The sequence below is a fragment of the Gopherus flavomarginatus genome, chromosome 2 (assembly GCF_025201925.1).
Source record: "Gopherus flavomarginatus isolate rGopFla2 chromosome 2, rGopFla2.mat.asm, whole genome shotgun sequence".
NCBI classification, from domain to species: Eukaryota; Metazoa; Chordata; order Testudines; family Testudinidae; genus Gopherus; species Gopherus flavomarginatus.
The window spans coordinates 184,997,681-185,025,216 of record NC_066618.1 but is presented as its reverse complement, the minus strand read 5'-3'; the positions used below and the strand labels follow the sequence as shown (position 1 = coordinate 185,025,216).

General features: G+C 42.5%; 1 protein-coding gene across 2 annotated transcripts in view; it reads left to right on the top strand.

Annotated features, from left to right (window-relative positions):
* CAP2 (cyclase associated actin cytoskeleton regulatory protein 2) overlaps window positions 1-27,536 on the top strand; it is a 91,628-nt gene that overhangs the window by 25,830 nt on the left and 38,262 nt on the right. For both annotated transcript variants that reach the window (XM_050941603.1, XM_050941604.1), the window contains exon 4: window positions 13,862-13,939. In XM_050941603.1, the coding sequence (XP_050797560.1) occupies window positions 13,862-13,939 (78 nt within the window). The remainder of the gene's footprint in view (window positions 1-13,861; window positions 13,940-27,536) is intronic.

Sequence of the window (27,536 nt, the reverse complement as noted above, 5' to 3'; positions counted from 1 at the left end):
GAATATATATTTTTTTTTCATTTCAGAGCTGTTGTGCTACAGTACTGAGCCCAGTTTTTCAAGTTGAGAATAATATACCTCTCAGTGTCCATTTTTACAGCTTTTCCTCTGATGCTAACTAGTGGTTCCCCTCTCTTATGCTTGATTGGAGTTATTTGTTTACAGGCTGTGAACAAGCTTTTTCATAATTTTCAATCTCATTTTCTCCAGGAACCATGTGCCCTCACTGCCCTGCATAACTCCTCTCCCCTCCTCTCCTCTCCCTTTTTTTTTTGTAGTTAGTGGCTGCAACTGTTTGAGTCGCATAGAAATGCTGGGTTTGGAAACTGGGGGTTATTCATTGCAGTCAGCAGATATGCAAACAATGAGTTCAGAATCTGGCTCTTCAGTCAGTTTCTAGAAAAAAGGAGTTCAGGGAATAATGAGCATTAACAAGGCACAAGAGAAACTGATGTGCAGTTTGAATGTTGTTTTAAATAAGCTGGGAGTGATGTTGTGAAAGGGGGGAGCGACTGGTGTTGTAAATGTGCCTTTGCCCCTTTGTTCAGATTGAAGCATATTATCAGTATGTCCTGTTTCATGAATGCTGGAGAGTTAATTTGGGTAGAACAATCCTGTTGTTTCTATCTTCTGTTATCATATGACATCATAAACTAAACTGTCACTTCATAATCAATCGGAATTATGCACACGTGCACACAAAAACACCATTGGGTAATGCCAGAATTTATTCAGTTATTTACAGATTTAAATTTCACATTTCTCCCCAACTCCTAGAGGTGCACTAAAATAGACGGGTGCAGGGTCTTGAAATCTGTAATTAAGTCTGAAATCTTTTTATAGCCTCCTATTTAAAGAATGACCAGAGGCCAAATTCTGCTTTCAGTTATATCACTGTTAACCTGGAATAAATCAATTTAATTCAGTGGAGTTACTTTGAATTTACATCCGGTATAACTGAGGACAGAATTTAGTCATATGAGCTTATTCTTATAAAATACCTGTTTAACAGAGACCAAGGGTGGTTGCAGAAACTGCGTATTTAATACTTTTCTTTGCAATCGATACTAAAAATTAAATCAGAGCCCAAAATATTCAAACATGGTACCTGAAAGTAGACCCCTACATTCATATTTAAATACCTAGGGCTGGTCTACATTGTTGCAGCTGCACTGTTGTAGCACTTCTGGTGAAGACACTCTAAGCCAGAGGTAGGCAACCTATGCCATGCATGCCAAAGGCGGCACACGAGCTCATTTTCAGTGGCACTCACACTGCATGGTCCTGGCTACCAGTCCGGGGGGCTCTGCATTTTAATTTAATTTTAAATGAAGCGTCTTAAACATTTTAAAAACCTTATTTACTTTACATACAACAATAGTTTAGTTATATATTATAGATTTAGAGAAAGAAACCTTCTAAAAACATTAAAATGTATTACTGGCACATGAAACCTTAAATCAGAGTGAATAAATGAAGACTCAGCACCCCATTTCTGAAAGGTTGGTGACCCCTGCTCTAAGCTGACAGGAGAGAGCTCTCCCATTGACTTAAAAACTCCACCTCTGTGAGAGGCAGTAGCTATGTCAGGAGAAGCTCTCCCACTGACATAGTGCTATCTACACAGGGGTGTTAAGGTCAATATAACTATGTTGCTCAGGGGTGTAGATTTTTCACACCCCTGAGCAATGTAGTTATACCTAAGTAAGTTTGTAGTGTCAACCTGGCCCTAGATAACTGGCCTGCTTTAGTGCTTTTCAGAGATCCTAGGCACCCACAAATCCAAGTCAATGAGAACCCTCGGTACACAGCACCTCTAAAAGTCAGGCCACTCTTTAGCAGAAGGGTACCTAAATATAGGTTTAAAGCCTTAACTTTAAACACCTACGTTTGTAAATTTTGGCCCGGGAGTCTTCCAAAACCATATAAATGGAAGTCAAATACAACGGAGCCAGGATTCTGACACCATAACTCACTTTGAATGGTATCACTGATTTCAGTAGGACAACTTACAGAGAAAGATGGGTAAAGGTGTCAGAATCTAGACCTAGGTGTACAGAAAATATAACGTACACATGACTGAACAACATAAGAATTCATTTGTCATGGACTTCTTTCTGAAGATAATACAAACAAGAAAAAATGAGCAATTATCTAATCTTTGTACTGAGGCATTTTGACAGATTTGTGATTAAATAGAGAAAACCTCATCCCCTGTATGTTGTCTTTCAGTTGGGCCTTTGGCCTTTAGAGATCAGGAAGCCCAGTGAAGGTAGCAAAAAGAATATTTACGAAGAGAAACCTCAAAGAATGTTGTAACCTTTCAACTTTACACACATAATAGCTGAAGTTCACAGAACTTCTTTTGACTAAGTCTTCTCACAAAGACATGTTAAACTACAAATACAAGTGTTTGCAAATCATCTAATATTGCATTTCAGAGAAACCAATTAATTTTGGAAGCAGAGGAGGAAGTGCCACTGCTATTGCATATCATTTCCCACCTGCCTCCAAAACTCATTGAAGCCCCTCCACAGGAGTGTTGACTGTTGACCTCATCTTGAAGGGTCTGTAGGTTTGAGTGAAATATTTATTTGCTAAGGAAGCTTCTAGAAATAATAATGGAGGTTACTGAAGCTGTAATAGCAAGTAGAAGAACTAAAATATATGTACTAAAAATAGACTTGGCTATAGATTTTAAGCATTTAGTGTTAGAGATTTAGAGTGAAGCCTAGTAGAAGTTGCTATTATGTGCTTTCCAGAAGGTCATGAAATTTAGCAATATGTATCTTGTGATAGGTAGCAATGTATTGTATAACAAACAGGTAAACTGCAAAAGAATATATGATAGCATTTTAGGGGCTTTTTGCAATAAGAGCTAATGGCTTAGGGTCAACTGGAATATCAAATATGCATAGGAGTCTGAGCCTTAATGAGATGTAGTCCCGGATATATGTGTGTGGGGGGGGGGGGAATTGAAAAAGGTATAGGAAAGGTTGTCAAACTTATCCATAGCTGGGACACCAGGATGATCACATGTGCTAACTGGATAGGAAGCCTGGCCCAGCACCATCCTCTTGTGGAGAGCTCCAATGATGGTTTCTTCCATCTTTGTTTCTAATGGTCTCCATAAGGTTGTAAGTGTGCACAATGTAACATTGTGCACACTTTACTGTACTTATTCTTTTGTGCATTGATTTTTCTATTATTTCCATTATATTTGTATATATTAACTAAAGCTCAAAGTTCCCATGTGTGCTTCACTAATTTCATCTTCTTAACTAACTCTAAGTAGCCACCTTAACAAAGAACTTGTTGTTTGTGATAGATGCACATTATACCCTAGATTAATCCCAGGCTACAGGGAGTAGGCCAGGGCCTGAATGTGTTGGAAAGGAGCAGGCTGGAGGTGAGAGCGCATAGAACAGAGGAATGGCTGCTCTTCACATTAACATTACCTCTCCTGAGTTTCTCCTCTACAGGTTGGAATCTTCTCTTAGAAAGGTTTCTGGGGTAGTGGCTGGTGAGGGATTACATAGCAGCACAGTTCTTGTGGAAGCTAACCTGCCAGGAAATGATGAGAGCCATAAAATCACAGAACTGGAAGGTCTCTCAAGAGGCCATCTAGTCCAGTCCCCTGCGCTCATGGCAGAACTAAGTATTATCTAGACCATTCCTGACATGTGTTTGTCTAACCTGCTCTTAAAACTCTCCAATGATGGAGATTTCAGAATCACCATAGGCAATTTATTCCAGTGTTTAACCACGCTGACAGTTAGAAAGTTTTTCATAATGTCCAACCTAAACCTCTCTTGCTGCAATTTAAGCCCATTGCTTCTTGTCCTATCCGCAGAGGTTAAGGAGAATAATTTTTTCTCCCTCCTCCTTGTAACACCTGTTATGTACTTGAAAACTGCTATCATGTCCCCTCTCAGTCTTCTCTTCTCCAGACTAAACAAACCCAGTCTTCCCTCCTCACAGGTCATGTTTTATAGACCTTTAATCATTTTTGTTGCTATGCTCTGAATTTTCTCCAATTCATCCACATCTTTCCTGAAATGTGGTGTCCAGAACTAGACACAATACTCCAGTTGAGGCCTAACCAGCATGGAGCAGAGTGGAAGAATGAACCAGTGCAGAGCACAGGGTCTCTGTGCGGATGACTCTAGACCTTTTGGTTTCTCTGAGATCTCTGTGGATCTCAGGTGATCTGCTAGTTTTGGGGTCTATGCCCCTGTTCATTCTGCAGGGGTAAGTCCAGCCCCTGGGAAGGATACCCCATACACATTATGAGGAAAAGCTCATAGGGTTTTCAATTCCCTACATGAGTAATTCCCTAATACAGGACAATCAGGCCCTCAAAAGAGAAAATAGACATCTGCACTCAGGTTTCTATGGGGAAGTGAACCAGAGTTAATGATGCTCATTCCTTCTGCTTAAAGTCTTTGAGCTGCTTGGAACTGGGGCTGAATGGGTTTTTTTTTTTTTTTAATGACTTGCATTTAATCTGTCCACTGCATGCACATGATTTTCATTCACTTCAGTGGGAACTGCATGCTTGCATGTGGGGATGGAATTTGGGTCCCTGTAATGTTATATATTAAACTATTTGAATATTTGGGGGAAATAAGAAGGCATTGGGTACAGCAGTTTCCATTCCTTATTGACCTCTTGGGGTAGTGGTAGTTTTTTTCCTCCCTTTATTCCCCTTTCACTGAACTAGCTGCCATTCTAGACCACAACATCCAGTCAGAAGGAAGAGAGACATAACCTTTCCCAAGATGCTGTCTATGCTGCTCTGTTGATGTATTTGCAGGCTGTGATACATCTGTCCATCCATCCTTTTCTACCTGCTATCCTCAGGAGTGATTCCAAACAAATCACACTGGTGTGATGTTTACTCCCTATAACCTTAGACATGGGGTTGGAGGTTATTCCTTCAAAGGCACTTTGTTAAATGATTTCTGCGTGGAAAATCACATGCTGTTCTCGGTGGTCACTATTCTATAGCATTAACATTTCTCCTCATGAATCTTGGTATCAAATCATAGGTGGGTCACGAATGAAATAGCTATTTGCCCTTATCCATATCACAAAACTCATATTACTTGCCATGATAGACAGACTTTCTTTAGTTAGGAAAGACTGAGGACTAGAATGGCAGGATAGTGTATATTAGTAGTGAAGCAATCTCTTGTACTGTGTGGGGAAGCACTATAAGTGACTCTAGCTGTTGCCATCACGTTCAGTTTTATGATCATCAGAAATTATACATTGTATAATGTGATTTTCAGAGCACAACCTTCTGCAATGTCAAGAATTAACTTGGAATATATCAACCAAAATAGTACCTCAGTAAGTTAGCTTCATTAGTCAGAACCTGAGCTGGTGTAAATTGTCATACCTTCATTGGCTTAAACTGAACTACAACAGTTTACAAGAGGTGAGGATCTGCACCCTTGTACTCTGCAGCGAGATGAATCTAAATCTTGTAACCAGGCTCCTGCAGCATGCATGATGCTGAACTTAAAGAGCACACTTAAATTGTGCAGCATTTTCAAACAAATTGAAAAATAGAGGGTATTTTTTTAAAAACACTTAAAAAGTGAATATGAATCTTAATTATGTAAGGATCCCCTGGGCCATTTATTTTCAAAATTAAATTTAATTTGTTTTGTTTGCTGCTCTAGAGTTGTCATTTATCGATGTGTTGCAGATTTTTGTATGGACAATTTAAAATTACATTGTACAAGTTGAGGGGGCTGGAGGTGGAGAGATCTGCAGATTACTATTGTGCAAGGGACATTTTGTGGTCAAGAACTAGGAGAGGACCTGAGTGTTAGGGGCCCAGGAAGAGTTGAGACTTTTGGCTCTGGTTTTCTCATTCTCCCTAGTGAACAGAGGCACAGGCTATTTGAATTGTTTTGGGAGGGTTTGAACTCCTTGTTTCTCACCACTCCAAGACTTGACAGCAATCAATTGCCTCACTGTTCCCCCAGTCAAGTGTTTGCCACTTGTCATTCCTTTCCTATTTGAATAGGCCTTTTAGACAGCCAAAATTTCCTCTCTTTTAAACATATATACACACTGCTTCTTTGCTCCCTGCATTAGAATACAGACCTTCCCTTCTAGGGGCCCCCACAAGTCCCTCTTCCCCCCCCCCCGCATGGAGCTGCTCCCGCCCCAAGTCCCTTCTTGGCAAAGCTGGGCATTTATCCCATTTGCTCTTGCCAACCAATGATGGACACATGCCCAGTTTTGCAAAATAAAAAAAAGTCAGGACATCCAGGGCAGGGCTTTAAAAGGGGACTGTCCTGGCCAAAATGAGACATATGGTCACCCTAGAATGTAATAAAAGCTGCCCAAGGAGCCTGGGTAGCTGTGGGGAACCCCGGACCCGCCACCTGCCCTGGGCAAGGAGCTGGGGTGCCTGAGAGCAGCCCCCAGCCCATGTCCCGGCCTCCCAGGGTGCGCTGTCCAGGACAGGTGGCGGGTCCAGGGCTCCCCATAGCAGTCCAGGCTCCCTGGGCAGCTCTTACCACAGCCTGGCTTCTGGCCAGACCAGGAGGCAGGGCGTTGTGGGGACGGGGAGGAGCATGGGACAGAGCTCCATAGTGTGGTGTGGGGGGGGAGCAATGTTATTTGTGCTCAGGGCTCCAATAAATCTTAATCTACCTCTGTCAAGGCCCCCAAATGATGAAGCTGAATAAATAGCGTCCAGACATCCTGGGCCTAAACAAAACTCCCAGGCAATCAGTGTCTGCCCTCCCTCGCCTGGGCTTAAACTCCTAGTCCTTCCCCAGGACCCTGTCCCTTGTACAGGAGAGCAGGCTCCAGGATAATTCCCTGATCCTTGTCCCCAGTAGCTCTCTACTGCTTCCCTCACCAGGCGACTCTGGGAAGCACCGTGCAGCTCTCCCAGAGAGCTTCCATGAGTACACATGTACACACATGCATACACTGTCCTAACTACTGCAAGGCTCTTTATAAAGGCCAGGGATTCTCTATGAGGCCCCATTGAAAGGCAGCTAATTAATCACAGGTGAACTGTAACCACTCCCTCTTAACAGAGCCAGTCATCCTATAACAGGATCCTTGCTGTCCCTGGCCAGACAGGATATATAAGGAAATAAAAACTAGGTCATAGGGGAAGAAGACTGTGGCCTCTTTCTCCTTGGCTGGTTGAGGCATGGAAAAGCCTGGGGATGGTGAGCAGCATTTTTCAGCTGAGTTGTTATTTTGTGTTTTTTACCTGCTTTGTTATAAACAATCTACCATGCAGGGACTGGGGCATGGAGTTTACTTCCCTTTCCTGGCTGCTGGAACAGTCTACCAGCCTACAGCACTTGTATTCCCAAACTCAGGGTGCCGGTGTGAAATGTATACAGATACAGAATTCATAGTTTGCAAAGATAATAAAGAAGAAACATTGCCCAAAACCAAAGTGAATTACCACCACCACCCCCAAAGCCAGAGAGAAGGGATGGACTTACCATTCCCTAGGGCCATGTCTGCACTACAGAACTGAACTGTTCCTAACTGAATTGGTTCAAGCACAAATGGCTCAGTATGACCCTATCAGTTCACATTCTGAACCAGTGAAGCTTTGCCCAGTGTCCAAACTAGCACTATTCTAAACAGTTCGATTGCAGTATACTCCCTAGGCATCACTCCCAGAGCTCCTGGCACCACTACTAGAGCAGTGCATTCAGGGAGATGTTAAAAAGCCAGTGGTGGACAAATATAAAAAAGGCCATGCCAGATCAGACTATTGGTCCAGTCTTCTGACAGTGGCCAGTGCCAGATTCTTCAGAGTGAATGAACAGAATAGGGCAATTATTGAGTGATCCATGCCCTGTCATCTAGTCCCAGCATCTGGCAGTCAGAGGCTTAGGGGCAAGGAGTTCCACAGGTTGTCTTTGCATTATGTGCAGAAGTACTTCCTTTTATTTGTTTTAAACCTGCTGCCTATTAATTTCATTGGGTGACCCTTGGTTCTTATGTTTATGTGAAGGGGTAAATAACACTTCCTTATTCACTTTCTCCACACCATTCATAATTGTGTAGACTTCTGTCACATCTCTCCTTAGCCATCTCTTTTCAGATAGTCCCAGTCTTCTTAATCTCTCCTCATAGGGAATCTGTTCCAAACCCCTAATCATTTTTGTTGCCTTTCTGTGTACTTTTTCCAATTCTAATATATATATTTTTGAGATAGAGTAACTACATGCAGAACTGCATGCACTATTCAAAGTGTGGGTGTACCAGGAATTTATATAGTGATATTGTGATATTTACTGTCTTATTATCTATCACTTTCCTAATGGCTCCTAATATTCTGTTAATTTTTTTGACTGCTGGTTGACATTGAGCAGATGCTTTCAGATAGAGTGACCAGATAGCAACTGTGAAAAAATGGGATGGGGTAATAGGCATCTATATAAGAAAAAGTACCAAAAAATGGGACTGTCCCTATAAAAACAGGACATCTGGTCACCCTTCTTTCAGAGAACTATGATGACTCCAAGATCTCTTTCTTGAGTGTGTGACAAAGTTCCTCCTCTACCTTGGTGGGTCCTGTGCTTATTGGCAGATTTGCTCACCTCAGTGACCTTTCCCAGAGTCTGGATCAACTTCTGTGTTGAATCAGGAGTTGGGAGGTTTAGGGGGAACCCGGGCCCACCCTCTATTCCGGGTTCCAGCCCAGGGCCCTGTGGATTGCAGCTGTCTATAGTGCCTCTTGTAACAGCTGCATGACAGCTACAACTCCATGGGCTACTTCCCCATGGCCTCCTCCAAGCACCTTCTTTATCCTCACCACAGGACCTCCCTCCTGGTGTCTGATAACGCTTGTACTCCTTAGTCCTCCAGCAGCGCTCACGCTCTTGCTCCCAGCTCCTCACATGCACTTCCTCTCCTCTGGCTCCTCCTCACCTGACTGGAGTGAGCTCCTTTTTAAACCCAGGTGCCCTGATTAGCCTGCCTTGATTGGCTGCAGGTGATCTAATCAGCCTGTCTGCCTTAATTGGTTCTAGCAGGTTCCTGATTACTCTAGTGCAGCCCCTGCTCAGGTCACTCAGGGAACAGAAAACTACTCATCCAGTGACCAGTATATTTGCCCTCTACCAGCCTCCTGTACCCCACTGGTCTGGGTCTGTCACAAGTGGTAATAGCTAATTTAGACCCCAGCATGAGGGTGCACTGTGGGAGAGTGGTTTGAACCACTACGATTAGGGCAGTGGTCTCCATCTACACTGGCACTAAAACAATGCAGTAGTTTAGACTGGCTAACAGGAAATTTAATCCAAAATGGAAGTTTAACCATTCGGAGCACTTTTATATGTGGACATGAGATATTTTACAAGTTTGCTAGGGAAACTAAATGTTCTTTGAACAGTAACATTCTCTAGAATAGACAAGGCCTTACTTGGCTGGATAAGGGAATGAAGTGAAATCCTGAATCAAGATCCCTCTGCTGAGAACACGCCACCACCAGCCACTGTGAAAATACATGTATCCTCCAGATGTTGCAAACATATGTACTGATGACAGCCTTCGCTAAAGCCTGAATTTTAGCTTCAAAACCGTTTAACACACACACACCATATAGTTTATTTAATCTCTTTAGTCAGCTGTCATGCACAGAGCTAAGTGTATGCTATGGCAGCTAGGATGATACAGGTATGCTGTTTTTCATCATGCTTTCTCCAGAGAAGGGGAAATTCTGGCCAGAACTAGGGCACAGTGCTTTTTAGATGTATAGTTTACTCTACTGTACTTGTACATTATGGAGCAGATTTTCAAAACTGCTAAGAGCTCAGCAGCTCCCATTTACAGCCGTTAGGAGCTGAGTCCTTTTTAAAATCCAGCCTCTTATTTAGGATCTTAAATGGGAGCTATTGGGTGCTGAGCTATTTTGAACATCTGGTTCTATGTATAATGTGCCTGTACAGCAATCTAGCCAGAATTCTGTAGTGACCTTTTGTAGGACAAATGCAGTGTCACTGTCTGTAATATGCCATTGCTCTTCCTTTTTAAACACCTCACAGCCTTTGGGACTGTTTCACACATTTCACTGTTACCTATGTGTTATCTACCTAAACAGACAGCATTCTTTTTACAGGGAGCTGGTCCATGAATTGGATTCTTTATTCAATGTGCAGCCAGCATAGTGAGTGGCGCATAGGGGGGAGGTGTTCACGGTGACCTGTGCATCACTATCACAAGATCTGGGTATTGATAAATGTTACTGAGAACGTACAGAAGGACCCATTCCTTATCTGATTATAGTCAATGGAAGCACTATAGAAGGGGTCGGCATCCTCTCAGAAGTGGTGTGCTGAGTCTTCATTTATTCACTCTGATTTAAGGTTTCGTGTGCCAGTCATACATTTTAACATTTTTAGAATGTCTTTTTCTCTAAGTCTATAATATATAACTAAACTATTGTTGTATGTAAAGTAAATAAGGTTTTTAAATGTTTAAGAAGCTTCATTTAAAATTAAATTAAAATGCAGAACCCCCTGGACCAGTGGCCAGGACCTGGGCAGTGTGGGTGCCACTGAAAATCAGCTCGCATACCACTATCGACATGCGTGCCATAGGTTGCCTACCCCTGCACTATAAACTTCCATAGGAAAGGAATTGGCTTCATAGTTTGTTTTTAATGATACTTGTCGTTGTAGCAATTTTCATCTTCAGAGCACTGCATAATCATCAACTAATTATTCCATACAACACACCCTCAGGTTGGTAAGTAATAATATAATGTGTCATCATCCCCATTTTATTCTCGGGGAAACTGAGGCAGAAAAGTTAAGTGCCTTGCCTAAGGACTCACGTCAGAGCCAGGATTAGAATATAGGCAGACTTTGGCATCCTGGCCCATAATCTGTTAATCATGTTGCCTCACCTCTTGCTATGAAGTGTTTTTGAACGCTTGTACGGCAGATTGCTAGGAAGAGGGAAGTGCTTTGATGAACCTTCTTTCTCTGTAACATACACCTCAACTGAAGGCACCTGCCCACTAATTGTGAAATCTGTGCACAGCCTTGAACAGACTAAAAGGACTCCCAAAGATTTTGCATGCCCAGAGAGCGATGGCTGCAAATATGCTCCTTGGCATCCGCAGATAGCCAGAAGTTATGGCTCGTCCTGTAGGACACAAATCTAGCCATGTTTACCCATGCATTTATGACCTCCAGACTGCATTTCATAACTGGGAAGGAAGCCAAATAAAACTTTAAAAGCTTCAGCTGATACAAAATGCAGCAGCCCATCTGCGCAGCCACAAAAGTCACTGTAAACACATCACCCCTGTGCTCACTGTCACTACACTGGCTGCCCATTGAATAAAGAATCCAGTTCAAGGACCAGCTCTTTGTAAAAATAAATGTATCTGTTTAGATAAATAACTAGTTTGTTAGAACCAGGTAGGTAGAGCCCTGTGTGGATACAAAATGTGTGTCCACATCCAATCCACGAGCTGCAAAAATGGTCCGCGGATATCAAGTGGATATCCACGGATTTGCAGGGCTCATCAGGTAGGTGACAATGAAATCTGTAAAATAGAGTTCCAAGTCTGTGAGGTGATTGAAAAAGGAAGTGCAGTGGTAGATTACAGCCAATGACACTGCATTCTCAATGTGAAGAAGCATTTGTGTTACTTTGCAGGGACATGAGGGAATGAAATCAGCACACCCCCAGAAACATTGATATGCAGTAGAACTCAAGTAGGATCATCTTTAAATATTATTGCCAGGAGAAGGAAGGAAACAGTGACAATAAAAGGCCTTATAAAATTATACTATATTAATTGCAAAGGCTATGTTAACGCAACCTTTCAGTCAAGATTTAAATACTCATGCCAGGAATATGAGCATTCTGGTACCCACAGCAGCCTGTAGTATCTAAAGCCAGATTAATTCCTGGTATACAGGAAATCAGCAACATTACACCACAGACATGAATTGGCTCACAAAGTATGTGAGGTTACTAGGTATGATATTGAAGGTAACATTCATGTGTGCAAATGTGTCCGGTTTACTGTTGCTATAACTTTGAATTTCCTGACTCATATATTTAAAATCTCAATCAAAAGTTATATTCCCATGGGCTTTTTTAATTTCCTTGTTATATTTTTAGATGGGGGGGGGGCAGATAAATAGAGGAAAGACAATGGGGAAAAGCAAAAAGACCAATATGTACATTCCCATTTGAAGCTACAGTTATTAGGTTAATTTAACATAGTCATCCTGTTTTTCATTTATTGATATTATTACTCAGTTGTATTATCATAGTGCCCAAGAACCAAATTCAGAAACCAAGATCCCATTGTGCTAGGTGCCATAAGATGGTCCCTACCCCACAGAGAGGTTACAGAGACAACGGCTGTATGCAGACAGACCAACTGGGGAGTACAAGGAAACAATGAGAGAAGTATTAGTCAGCATTATACACAATGGTTTCAGCACACCAACAGCCTAGCTGTTGTCAAGCTTTCTGAAGGCTTGATAGTAAAGGAGAGTTTGAAGGTGGATAATGAGATAGCTTTGTGGATGTTTATGGGAGCTCCTCCCAAGCATGAGAGACTGCGTAGGACAGGGGTGGGCAAACTATGGCCCACGGGCCACGTACAGCCCGTCAAACCTTTTAAACCAGCCTTTGAGTTCCCACCAGGGAGCAGGGTCAGGGGCTTGCCCCGCTCCGCGTGTCCGTGACTCCACGCGGCTTTCAGAAGCAACACCATGTAGGGGCAGCCAGGGGGCTCTCCAGCTCTCATTGGCTGGGAACCGCAGCCAACGGGAGCTGCAGGGGCAGCTCCAGCTGACAGGGCAGTGCCCAGAGCCGCCTGGCTATGTCTCTACATAGGAGGACATGCTGCTGCTTCCAGGAGCTGCTTGAGGTAAGCGCCGCCTGAAGCCTATACCCCGACCTTCTCCTGTGCCCTGACCCTCTGCCTCAGCCCTGATCCCCCTCCTGCGCTCCGAACCCCTTGGTCCCAGCCCGGAGCACTATCCTACACCCCAAATCCCTCAGCCCCAGCCCAGAGCCTGCACCCTCAGCTGGAGCCCTCACCCCACCCCATGAGTCCCAGACCCCTCAGCCCCAGCCCGGAGCCCCCTCCCCATTCCAGACCCCACCTCCTGCACAGCCCCAGCACATTCCAGACCCCTCAGCCCCAGCCAGGAGCCCCCTCCCCCACACCCAACCCCCTGCCCCAGCCAAGAGCCCCCTCCTGCACCCTGAACTCCTCATTTCTGGCCCCAGAACCTGCACCCCCAGCCAGAGCCCTCAGCCCCTCTTGCATCCCAACCCCCAATTTTGTGAGCATTCGTGGCCCGCCATAACATTTCCATACTCAGATGTGGCCCTCAGGACAAAAAGTTTGCCCACCCTGGCTAGGAGAAAACACAGATATGCTTGTTTGAAAATGTAGCTATATGTATTTATGAATGGTTATCTTCTATGCCTGTATTGGATTCTCCTGATCTGCAGTTGAATGAGGATTAGATGGTACATTCTAGCCCATGTCAAGTTTTGTGCTTGTTTGTGCATGTTCAAAAACACAGAAGACCCATTGCTAGCAGTACCTGTAAGGTGCTGGACTCCCCTACTGCCACTGTCTTGTGGTTAGTCTGTACTGCTGCAGGGAGTTAGACTAGAAACAGAAAGAGAGAATTAAGTCATAACACTTGACTTGGAGGTACCAACTAGAAGAAGGAAGGCTGTAGGGGGGAACTAGGGCATAAAGAAGGAACAGAATAATTGTTAATACTAAAAAGATGAGCTTAATGTTACTATTCACAATTATTTTCCTTCCAAGATTAAAATTTAATTTGTTTTCCTCCTCTTCTTATAGGCAGAAATGGTACGTGCTGCTTTCCAAGCACAGAGAGCCTTCCTGTTGTTAGTATCTCAATATCAAGAACCTCAAGAGGTAAGAAAATCAGTATAACATTTTGAGAGGCAACCTGCTAGAATGTCTGTGTATGTATAAATGGCAGCACTCAAGCTCTGGTGCATTCACTGCTCTGTATTTAGAGCAAATGTTTGAAGGTGTGGTATAAATGCTGTACTCACATGAGTTTGGGATGGGAGCAGTACCATGGCAAAACTAGAAGTGGGTCATATGGCTACTCTTAAGTGAGCGCTGATATAACCACACTATTATTTATGCTGTTTGTCACACATATGACAGAACATTTAAAAAATATTTTAGAGAGTTTTAGAACTTTCTTCCTAGGACTAGTTTTTGCAGCCCTCCACTTGTAAAGCAAGGTACCTTAGTAGCTAGAAATTCCATTGCACAGGGATCAGAGTAAGTCATAATATCCACCAAATTCCCTAAAACAGTTTTCCCATGCCTAAAAGTCTCACAATACTAACGGGACCTTTGGACCTTCTGGGACTGGAAGTGAGTGCTGTGTATCTCATTGGGAAGCTGAAAACCTCCTGTTTCCCGTGGAATAAAACTCCCATTTCTAGCCCTGCAGGGACACTAGGTAACAGACTTGAAAGTCACAACATTTTTTATGTATAGAAAAATTATTATTGGCCAAGGGTTACTCATGCCCTGCCTAAGGCCCAGATTAAATGAATTATGGGAGGAAAATACTATGAGGAGGTAGTATTATGGGGAGAAGGAAGAAACATTTCTCTGTCAGGATGATTATTTTTTTAAAGGGAAGTTATTTGAATCCTTCTTCACAATTTGAAGCTAAGGTTTGGAGCAGCCATGTACTTGCTTACTTGCCGTGGAGCCTGCATTGCAGATTCTGTAATACACTGGGCTTTGATCTGCCTGTATCAAATATCCCAGTCTCTCCACAGGCCCACCCTCAAATCCTCCTTCATGGAGCATGCATGTCCCTGTGCACAGTCTGTCCGTGGCCTGCAATCTCAACCGCCTTGTTTTGGCTCCTTGCTCGATAAAGTGTATAATCCAGTAATCCCTCAGCAGGGCTTCTAGTCACTAGTCTGAATTAGCAAGGTTCTGCTGTTGCTGACATTCCTACAGATACAAATAAAAAGATATTTGAATCAGTACTTTTTAATGGTGTGGGCACTCCAGGAGGAAAACAGGGCCGAACCTTGACACATGCAAACTCCAGGCCAGACCTTTGATTTACCCAATCCAGAGCAAGAAGGAATCAGGCTGTGAATTGTATCCCCATCTGGCCCTGGGCTCAGAGGGTAGAAGTGGGTCATGATTCCCATTGGGGCATGGCCTCAAGAAATCATTTGTCCTGCTTGCAAGTCCAGCCCTGCACAAAGCTATAGAAACTCACAGGTAGATCAACCCTTTACAATAGACAGATTCCAATTCATTTTTGTTATATAGACATCTCTGACAGGAGTAAAAAGTTGATTATTTAGGATTGCTATTGTTTGCCTTTTTAGATGTCGCGGTGTCAGAATTATTTTCTCCGTGCTTTGCTAGTGAGAGCTGTGGTGGCCTTTCCCTACACTGAGCCATAACAACTTTCAGGCAGTGCTCTATAGTGCTGTACCATCCTGAAGAGCCCTAAAGATTAAACCTGCCCATGGCCTTCATTAACTCTTATTTCACTTTTAAAAGCTTTTTACTGAAGTCAGAGCCATACAGTTTATACAAATCAGCCTGACACATACTGACAAGATACATTCAGCTCGTGCATAAACTTTGGACTTCTATTTTTTCTTACCTTGTGCTCTTGTGAATAAGGAGACAGGTATGCAATGGACTTGAGACTAATTTCCGTGTAGTATAAAGGACATGGAAACTATAGTGGGAGATGCTATATAACAACCGAGGTAGGTGTGACCCTTTCCAAGGGGTAGGTACCTTTCCGAGGTAGGTGTGACCTCATTAGCATCTGCACTTTGCTTGAGGAATCCTTGTCTGTGCCTGTCAGGGGTCAGCTCCCTGAAACCACCAGCCACAGGTAGCACACATCCTCCCCTCTCAGGCCACGCAGGCTACACTGTCCCCTCTGTGGGTTAGCAATAGATAGGCACACGCCAATCCTCGAGTCCTCTGAGCATCTCCGTGCAGTATCCAGGCCCTGATACACTGGGCACTCACAGAAATCCTAAATCCTCTGCTCCCAAGGGAACAGTACACCCCAGTGTACCCATTACACATTTGATCACAGCTCCACTTAACACCCGGCACTTAGATCTGTTTATAGAGAAAGCAGGTATAAGTTTATTTAACAGAGTACAGAGGTTCCAGTAATAGCAAGGAGAAATATTAGAAACAAAGGGTTACATGTAAAATAAAATCATAACACGCCTGCTAGAGGCTAAATTTAACTAATAAGAAAAAGTTCACCCAAAATCCTACCAGTGTATTACAGCCAGGTTTGGCTGTGATTGTATGTTCATGAAGCAAGCTCATTGTCAGCTTACTTCCTAGGTGAAATAACTTTTGTGCCTCCTTACATTCTCCTGATGTCCCAAACTAATTCATGGCCATAAACTGGACACCCTCCTGCTGTGCGTTCCTTCCTGTAGATTTTGTGATCTCTTGTCAATTTCGCAATCTTGATTAGCTGGTGATTCCATATGCAAACAGACTTCATAAGAACAGCCATACTGGGTCAGATCAATGATCCATCTAACCCAGTATTCTGTCTTCCAACAGTGGCCAGTGCCAGATGCTTCAGAAGGAATGAACAGAACAGGGCAATTTATCCAGTGATCCATCCCCTGTCATCCAGTCCCAGCTTCTGACAGTCAGAGGTTTAGGGACACCCAGAGCATGAGGTTGCATCCCCGACTGTCTTGGCTAATAGCCACTGATGGACTTATCCTCCATAAACTTATCTAATTCTTTTTTTAACTCAGTTATACTTTTGGTCTTCACAATATTCCCTGACAACAAAGTTGTGTGAAGAAATACTTCCTTTTGTTTTTTATTAAACATGCTGCCTACTGATTTCATTGGGTGATCCCTGGTTCTTGTGTTATGTGAAGGGGTAAATAATACTTCCTTATTCACCTTCTCCATACCACTCATGCTTTTATAGACCTCTGTCATATCCTCCCTTAGTCATCTCTTGTGTAAGATGAACAGTCCCAGTGTTTTTAATCTCTCCTCATATGGAAGCCATTCAATACCCCAAATCATTTTTGTTGCCCTTCTTTTTTTCCAGTTCTAATATATCTTTTTTGAGATGGGGCAACCAGAACTGCACACAGTATTCAAGGTGTGGTGTACCATGGACTCATATAGTAGCATTATGATGTTTTCTGCCTTATTATCTATCCCTTTCCTAATGGTTCCTAACATTCTGCTAGGTTTTTTTACTTCTGCTGCACATTGAGCAAATGTTTACAGAGTACTGGCCATAATCACTCAAAGAACTCTCTCTTGATTGTTAACAGCTAATTTAGACCCCCTCGTTTTCTATGTATTGTTGGGATTATGTTTTCCAACGCACATTACTTTGCATTTATCAACATTAAATTTCATCTACCATTTTGTTGCCCAGTCACCTCATTTTGTGAGATCCTTTGTAACTCTTCTCAGTCAGTGCTGGACATACCTATTTTGAGTCATTTTATATAGTCTACAAACTTTTCCACCTCACTGTTTACCCCCTTTTTCCAGATCATTTATGAATATGTTGAATATGAATATGGTCTCAGTACAGATCCTGGGGGTCCTGGTATTTGCCTCCCTCCAGTGTGACCATTTATTATTCCCCCTTATTTCCTATCTTTTAACCAGTTACTGACCCCTGAGAGGACCTTCTGTTTCATCCCATGCAGGGGCAGCTCCAGGCACCAGTGCACCAAGTGCATGCCTGGGGCGGCAAACCACGGGGGGCAGCCTGCTGGTCGCCGTGAGGACGGCAGTCAGCCTGCCTTCGGCAGCACGCCTGCGGGAGGTCCGCCAGTCCTGCGGTTTCAGTGGCAGGTACTAATCCGCGTTACTGGCGGACCTTCCACAGGCATGCCGCCGAAAGCCGCCTGACTGCTGTGCTTGGGGCGGCAAAATACATAGAGCCACCCCGATCCCATGACTGTCTACTTTGCATAAGAGCCTTTGGTGAGGACCTTGTCAAAGGCTTTCTGAAAGTCCAAGTATGCTGTATCCCCAGGGTCAACCTTGTCCACATGTTTGTTGGCCCCCTCAAGGAATTCTAATAGATTAGTAAGGCTATCTTTACAAAGCTGTGTTGACTCTTCCCAAACATATCGTGGTCATCTATGTGTCTGATAAATCTGGTCTTTACTTTTGCCTGGTACTGAAGTTAGGCTTATTGGCCTGTAAGTGCCAGGATCGCTGTGAAGCCTTTTTAAAAAATCAGCATTACATTAGCTATCCACCAGTGATGTGATACAGAGGCTGATTTAAGTGATAGGTTACGTATCGCAGTTATTAGTTCTGAAGGAACTCAAATATGAAATTGCAGAACTCTTGGGTGAATACCATCTGGCCTTGTTAACTTATTACTGTCCAAAACCACCTTTCCTGACTCCTCAATCTGGGACAGTTCCTCAGATTTGTCACCTAAAAATAATGGCTCACGTGTGGGAATCTCCCTCACGTTGTCTGCAGTTAAGACCAACGTAAGGAATTCGTTTAGCTTCTCTGCAAAAACCTTGTCTTCCTTGACTGCTTCTCTAGCACCATGGATTGTTTAGCAGGCTTTGTGCTTCTGATGTACTTTTTAAAAATGTGCTGTTAGTTTTTGTGTCTTCTGCTAGTTGCTCTTCGAATTATTTTTTGGCCTGCCTATTTATACTTTTCCACTTGACTTGCCAGAGTTTATGTTCCCTTCTATTTGACTTCATGTCCTTTTCTCTCTAACTGCCTCTTTTACTCTCTCATTTAGCTATTTTTTTGGTCCTTTTACTGTTTGAGGTATACATATAGTATGATGTTCTAAAAAATTTCCTTGCAGGCATTTCACTCTGCTGACTGTTCATTTTAATTTCCATTTATGTAACTTCCTCATTTTTGTGTAGTTCTCCTTTTGAAGTTAAATGCTACGGTGGTGGGGTTCGGGAATTTCCTCCCCTATAAGGATTAGAGTGACCAGATAGCAAGTGTGAAAAATCAGAATGGGGGTGGGGGGTAATAGAAGGTATATAAGAAAAAGCCCCAAATATCAGGACCGTCCCTATAAAATTGGGATATCTGGTCACCCTAACAAAGATGTTAAATTTAATTGCATTATGCTTGCTATTCCTCAGTGGTTCAGCTCTATTCACTCTTGGACCAGATCCTGTGCGCCACTTAGGATGAAATCAAGAATTGCCTCTCCCCTTGTGGGTTCCAGGACTAGCTGCTCCAAGGAGCAATCATTAATGGTGTCCATTAACGTCTAACTTGCATTGTAAGACTCCCAATACACAATGGTCAGCCAGGGAAATAAGTGTCTCCTATCCCTTGTCTGAACAGAAGCTGTTTATCACCTTTTGGTGACCTGTCTTACATACCTTGGGAATGCAGTTTTCAGTATATATACACACACATTATCCCTTCCATATTATCTGTAATATATTTGCCGTGATTGTGATGAACAGTGTGAGACAGGCTTTCAGTAGAGACCGTACATGACATTCTTTGGCCCATTATTATCCATATAACTAATATACAGAATTCCTGTAAAACTCTATGAACCCCCTTTGCCCTCTGCCAATTGGTCGATTGCCAATCAAGAGTTTCCTGGGTCACAATAGGTTAAGCACTAGGCGTGCAGTATTGCTAACCTGAAAAATGATCAGTCATGCTTGCCCAAAAGTTCATGATTGGCTTTAAAAAATAATGGATTTGTGGGTTCTTTTGGTTTGTTGTCTTGTTTCTGAGCTTTTAGCATAATTGAGTCACATTTTCAGGCTTTTCTCAGCAACCATGAGAGCTAGAAACTTTCAGTTAAAAAACAAACAAAAACCCTCAGATTCAGATTCTCATGTAAATCAGTGCTTTCCAGGAGCTGGGACTTTAAGGAACGCACCACATATTGCAGAACTTACAATACAATCACAAGACTTGGCAACGTGGTGCATAATTTTACTTGCACTTTGGCTGCCGTGACACAGTTTTGTTTACCTTGTTGAAACCTACACTAGGACTTACAAGGTCAAGGCTGGAATGTTATAGCTATAGACGGAGGTCCACATAGGCATAGTGTGTAGGCGAACACCATTGGAAAGTTAAAAATGTCATAAGTATTGAAAAATCAATAAGGTTTGTTTTCTGATCACTTTTGAGTGAGACCAGGCCCAGCGCATTTGTTGGTTTTAATATCAAGAGCATTAGACAGCATTGCTGATATACACATTTATTTTGGTGTGCCTCCGTAAAAAAGATATTGCTGTTCATTCTGATTTTTTTTCAGACCCAGTTCTTTGCATAGCTTTACACTCAGCTATCCTGTGGGCAGACCTGAACACTGCTGACTGCTGCTTATTCTGTGCAAAATGTAGTTTGCATGGCAGCAGCTTGAATAGTATTTTCCATTGCAGAGCCTCAGGCACTACTCTGTCTTTTCACATCTCCATGTCAGTGGCAGAAAAAAAAAACTGTGTTAATAATTCTACACAGATTAATGGGTTTGCAGTTTGTTTTCTGCACCACATATGAAAACTGGTGCGCATAGAATAGCCCAAGAGAAGGAAGGAAGGGGAGACCCCCCATGACTATATCAATGTGATGTCATCTGGATCTGCTTGTATTTATAGCCTAAAGCTACAAAGTCAGTGTGGAATCCAAACAGGAAAGCTAATCATTAGTGTATCGGAATGCACAGGGCAGAGAAAAGCAAATGAAGATAACAGGGTATCTGTAAATGCAAGAGAAAAGCGAGTAATTCTGTCATTCAGCTGTCTAGACTGTTTGCTTTAGTAATGTAAAGCTGTGAATGAGCCAGTGAGTTGCAATTATGGCATAGTAGCTTTGTAGATATTCAGAGACAGCGGTGTGGAGACTGAGAGGATTTACTGAGTTCCTGTGGTGTTGAGATGTAGCACATGGTGACTTTTTAAGAAAAAAAAAATAAAGAGAAAACCCTGAAAAAACAAATTAGCTCAGCTGTCTTTGCTAAAGAAACTAATGAATTAGGCAATCAGCATTAAAAAGATGCCTGTTGTGGTGATAATATAACTTTGAGGGTCAGAAAATAGAAATACATGTGTAGAAGCTGGGATTTTTTTTCTCTTCTTTTATTCAAATGCTGAGTTCACTAATTAATGTAGTTCTTTAGTCAGTGTGTTACTATCAAGTGCTCTTCTAATAGTTAAACTCATTTAGCTTGCTTTTGTTCAGATTTGTTTCTTAATATGCTCCAGTGGCGCAATTGGTTAGCTTCTACATTTTTTCTTCTCGGAGCTTGTTGTGGTGCACAGCCTTTATCATCTGTATATGTGAAAATAGCTGTTCCAGATGGCATACCAATCCTGCATCAGCTGCAATAAATTACTTAGCAGGGTGCATGTTCTCATTACTTTTTATGGTCATGTTCTATATTTGGAGGTGCAGTGGAAAAGATCACATGACAAAACTATCATTTTATATTAATGTTTGTCTCCCAACTAGTGGCTGCTGGGTACAAACTAGTGCTGTAGTTCTTATATTCATCCACTTATGCATTTTAAAATGTGTTATAAAATGTAAACCTATCCACCATAAATTATTTATATGTGGGAATGGAAGGGGTGAAAAGAGAGCAAAAGAGGTGTAAGTGTGTTGTGTTCTGTGAGAAATTATTTTAAAGGCATTTTGAGTACTTCGATTTATATGTTTTTTGAGCTGTTCAAAAAATTAAGATAACAAAACATTGACAGTTTTGAACTGCATTTCCTATTCCACACATTCTACTCCAAATCTAATTCTGAATCAAACAGAATATTATTTTGTGGCATATTTAAAGTTATTTGTTTCCTTGAGTAACTATCTTTTGAACAACATAATTTTTTACTTGTGATGTTCAAGAAATGCATTCTTGTTCCAGAATAGTACCATTCAAAGTCATAACAGTAAATATTCTATGAATGATAAATTTTATGCCACTGCTTCTTCAGCAACTGTTTTTTTCACTTCAAGAGTTTAAATATCTTAAGAAACTGCTTTGTCAGTTTGGTCTTCTATTTGTACCGCTGTTCCCTCAAAGGGGATCATTAATACAATAAATTTGCCCATTAATTATTATAAGTATAAGCAGTATCAGCTTTAGATCTGTGTCAAACGCACTGCTGCAGATAGTACTGGACTGAGATGTTGCAGCCCATTTTATCAGGAACCTCTCATATTAAAGTTTATTCCTCAGATATGTTGTGGGAGACAGAGGCTGCTTTTTTCATGATGTAATGAATGGACTTGCCATTAAGTCCATTCATTTAAAATTATACCACAGCACTTCTGAGGTAAAGCCCTTTACATTCAAAATTTAATGTCCATACAAATAGGCACAGCTAGAAATGTAACTGGTCATAAGAGATTATCACAACTAGATTCAGATGACAGATGCAGTTCAGATTATATATGGTACTAGAATATAATTCCTCACACACACACATACACAAAAAGTGCTGATTGAATTGATGTCTGCCAGTCCCCAGCTGGTCTGATTTTAACATTCTGTAGACAAACATTCAGCTCAAATACCTGCCTTTAATGTGCAGATACTATAACCCAGTGGTTCTCAAACTTTTTTTTTCGTGGACCACTTGAAAATTGCTGAGGGTCTCAGCGGACCACTTAATGACCTTTCCAAATGTTGTTTGTACCATTAGCTAATGATTGTAAAGCACTTTGGATAAAAGCGCTATATATAAAAAAATTAATAATAATAAACCTTTTTTTAATTCTACAAATAAAAGCACACAACTCATATTTTAATATCAGTAGTCTAATGCGATGGATATGCCCTCTCTACCCCACTGCGGCAGCCCCTGAGCTGGGGCTGGGAAGGAGCAGAATCTCTCCCTCTCTCCCCTGGCACAGCAGGCCCCAAGTTGAGGCTGGGAAGGAGGGCCGTCTCTCCCCAGCAGCCGCAGTCCTGGAGGTGGGGAAAGTTGCCACTTTCTCTGGTCGCTGCAGCCCTGCAAGTCCCAAATTCCCCCCACCCCCTCTTCTCACCCCACTGCCCCCTCTCACCTACCCCCCTATTCCCCCCAAGGCCACCATCTCACCTTACATGTGCATCTTCTCCAGGGTCCAGGCACCTAATTAGTGGAGCCAGGCCTGCGTGGTTCCACTAATTAGGTGGGTGACCCCACATTCTCTCATGTGCGTTCACCACCTGAATGGTGCTTGTGGACCACTAGTGGTTTGCAGACCACAGTTTGAGAACCTCTGCTATAACCAATTTGGGGGTGGGAGATGGGAAGGGCTCACCTAGAAAAAAAAATAAATCACAATAACCTGTACTCAAAACCCCACAAAAACTAGGGAAGTTAGAGTAGAATTGTAGAAGCAAAGTCTGAGGTTTTAAAGGGCCCTTTATTCAGGCATGACTTCTATTAAAGTCAGTGGGAATTTGCCTGGAGTAGAGACTGAATAAATGTGTCAAAATTTAGTCTATAGAAATAGAGATGAATGTTTCTAGCCAGCTAGTTCCTGCAAGTGCAGGATTGTTCGCAGCATCATATTCTTACATTTTTCTCCAGTCTATTTTGTTCAGATTGAAAAGAAGTTGAACACCATTCAGATGAAGCTAGCATCTCAGAAACGTTCGAAAACATCAAATGGTATGAATTCAAGTCAATTGAAGAAACCTATCTTCCAACTAAACAGGTCCCACTCTATTGGACGGTCACCCAACATTCTCTAAAGTGGTATGGTCATTTGCTTCTAATGTCCACCAGCTTCCCCTGAGAGAACTATTTTCAATTTTATCCAATGAAAGCAGGATAGAAAAGACCCCTTGGAAGACCTAAAACACAATGGCTGGATAGTATCAACAGAAACCTGTTGCTCATAGGCATCTAATCCAGTAACCCACCAGATTTGGCTCAGGACAAGACATTATGGAGGCATATAACTTGTTCGGTGCCCTCTATACTCTCCAAGCAGCAGCATGGGAACTAACCTATTTTTAAATGACCCCAGTGATAGTCTCCCCATGGGAGACTACTGCCTCAAGTAGGAGATTTTTCCGATTACTTATGTAGAATTTCTCTTTGTTGATTGTCATTCCATTACTGATTGCTCCTAGATATACTACCCATGGACCACCTATTTTCTAAATACATCCTTTCTTCTTCAGTTATTGCTCAGCCAAACTAAACATTTTAGGTCAAGATCTGCTGTCGTTTTACTCATTTGGTTGACTTCAGCAAGGCCGCACCCTTGTAACTAGAAGTAGAATTTGGTCCAATTATGTTTTCTTCTTTCTTAAATCTTTCTAGACCCTTAGGGCACAATCTTGTAAAAAGTGTGGAGGTTGAAGTGAATGAGAGTTGAGAGTGCTGAGCACCTAATAGGAGGCACTCAGTACCTTGCATCATTAGACTTTTTTTCTCCCCCTGCCCACCCACCCCCCACACACCCTCCCCTGGTTCTCTGAATTCCTTCCTAATTGTCAGCATGTTTGAGGTATGAATAAGTCTAGCACTGTGTGATGCCTGTGGTCTCATTAATGCCATATAAAGAGGGTCCACAGGCAGCACACAGTTCCCTGCTCCTTCATATGATGCCTCTTTATATGCAGCCCAAAAAAGCATGGGCTCTTTTTTAGGTCAGCATTGCAGACTTACGTCCAGTTGTCCACCACCATCCTTGGTTGTTTTTTGGTAAGTATTATTGTTTTCCAAATAGCTACCCGCCATTGACTGCATATTTCTCACTTTTTTTCTCCTACTGCACTTTACCAGCTTCAGACTCATTTTATTTCCTGCCCACATAGCTAACCTCTCTAGATCCCCTTGTATGGTTTCTCTTTCCTCATTGGCACAACCTCCCAAATTAATGTCTTCTGCAATTCGATGGTTTGAGGTGTTTAAGACACCGCCCTGCTTTGCAGGTAGGGCACTTAGCCTCGGGCAGGCATAATGCCACCTGGAGCTCCAGGGAGTACAGATAGACTGTGATTGTTGTGCTGCCATTGAGGAAGTCCATTCTCTGTACCCTACCAGCTTTTCTGGCCAGTGCAGAAGATGAGTGGGGCTACGGTCCTGCTTCTTCACACCCTTTTGAGGGGCAGACACCACCACCAGCACTAGCCTCTCACAGACCTTGCACTTCTCAGTGTGAGCACTGTCATCATGTACGCATGCAGGGGCCAGACACAAGTAAGAGAGAGGCTTCTTCCGTCTTTGACCCTCTAGCACATCCATGCAGCAGCTGAGCACCATCTTACCCTTTTAACGGATATGCTATTAATTGCCTCTCAAGGATCATGAGTGAAATAGTAAATGCCTCTGGGCACAACAACAAAATCCCTGTAGCACCTTACTGGATACCTGCCTGAAACATTTCCTTTTAACATTTATCCTTTCTCCACAGTCCTTCAGCCAGTTTTCTATCCCTGCAGCAATGCTCATACTCAAGTCGTTGAGCCAGATAAGCTTACATGAAACCATTTTGATGTAAGCATTCTGGAAGAATCCCTAATCCACTAGGGACCATATTCTTCATTTTTTGCACACCCAAAACTGAGGTAGCTCACTCCCTTGGCCAGCATGTCCACCCACTTCCCAGCACTTTGGGGCTGCACTCACCCCCACTACACCTGCTGGCAGGAGAGACAACATGGCGATTGAGCACTGCTGCAATCTCCACCTCTGGCAAATTTGCTACCACTAGTGACCTGGGACTGGAGTTTTTGCCATCATAAACACAGGATGAATCCGGTTAGTGGATTTTACAGGTGGCAGTGTTTAGAGAAGAATGATTGTCCTTCTTAAAGCTGGAGTGTCCATGAATGCCCATGTTGGAGCGGTACTACAGCATGTGATTGCATTTTAAAACCCGAGAAGCTTATATAGCTAGTCAGCTCAGTCTTCCTGCGTACTTCTGTGTTTTCAGTTAGTGCACGTGCCCTCATACAGCCACTATCTGTCATGAAATTTGCTTCAGTGTATTGCTAGAACATACAACGTAGGGCATACCACCTAACAAACAGAACCCAGCATTACCTCAAGCAGCAAAAATTAAGAGCAAATCAAAAGCTTGATAACTGCTCTTGCCTGAGTAGCAGCCCACAGTTAGGAGTGGAATCGGTTCAGTTTGCCTGGGGTAGCAGAACACCCAGATGGGTCTGCACAGTTTGTCTGACCTTAGGAATATTTCTTTGTTGGCTGTACAGAGCGCTGCCTGGCCAGAATGGCTGCAGAGGGTAACACGGTGTGCAGTAGCATGCAATTCTAATTATAAACATTGTCAGACTAAATCCAGGCTCCCAGGATAAATATATTGGGCCTGATTCTCTGTTGGTGTAACTTGGCACAGCTCCACTGAAATTTACACCAGCCCCAGGTTTCTTCAGGGATTAGGAAGCTATTTCTCTTTCTTGTCCCTGGCTGTTTACTTTCCTAATATTTTATACATAAAAATAAAAACCACAAGTGACTAAAATAGTAATTTGTCAGTTTTGACAGAACACCTACTAGTTATTAGGTTGGGATTGCTGTAGTTTTTAAGAGAAATACATCAGATAAACCAATCTGATAGCTTTCTTTGATAGGATAATGAGTCTTGTGGATAAGGGAGAAGCGGTGGATGTGGTATAACTAGACTTTAGTAAGGCATTTGATATGGTCTCACATGATATTCTTATCAATAAACTAGGCAAATACAACTTAGATGGGGCTACTATAAGGTGGGTGCATAACTGGCTGGATAACTGTACTCAGAGAGTAGTTATTAATGGTTCCCAATCCTGCTGGAAAGGTATAACAAGTGGAGTTCTGCAGGGGTCTGTTTTGGGACCGGCTGTGTTCAATATCTTCATCAACGACCTAGCTATTGGCATAGAAAGTACGTTTATTAAGTTTGCAGATGATACCAAACTGGGAGGGATTGCAACTGCTTTGGAGGATAGGGTCATAATTCAAAATGATCTGGACAAATTGGAGAAATGGTCTGAGGTAAACAGGATGAAGTTTAGCAAAGACAAATGCAAAGTGCTCCACTTAGGAAGGAACAATCAGTTTCACACATATAGAATGAGAAGAGACTGTCTAGGAAGGAGTACGGCAGAAACGGATCTAGGTGTTATAGTGGACCACAAGCTAAATATGAGTCAACAGTGTGATGCTGTTACAAAAAAAAGCAAACATGATTCTGGGATGCATTAACAGATGTGTTGTGAGCAAGACATGAGAAGTCATTCTTCCGCTCTACTCTGTGCTGGTTAGACTTCAGCTGGAGTATTGTGTCCAGTTCTGGTAACTGCATTTTGAGAAGGATGTGGGGCAATTGGAGAGGGTCCAGAAAAGAGCAACAAGAATGATTAAAGGTTCAGAATTGGGTTTGTTTAGTTTGGAAAAGAGAAGACTGAGAGGGGACATGATAGCAGTTTTCAGGTATCTAAAAGGGTGTCATCAGGAAAGAGAAAACTTGTTCACTTTAGCCTCTAGGATAGAACAAGAAGCAGGGG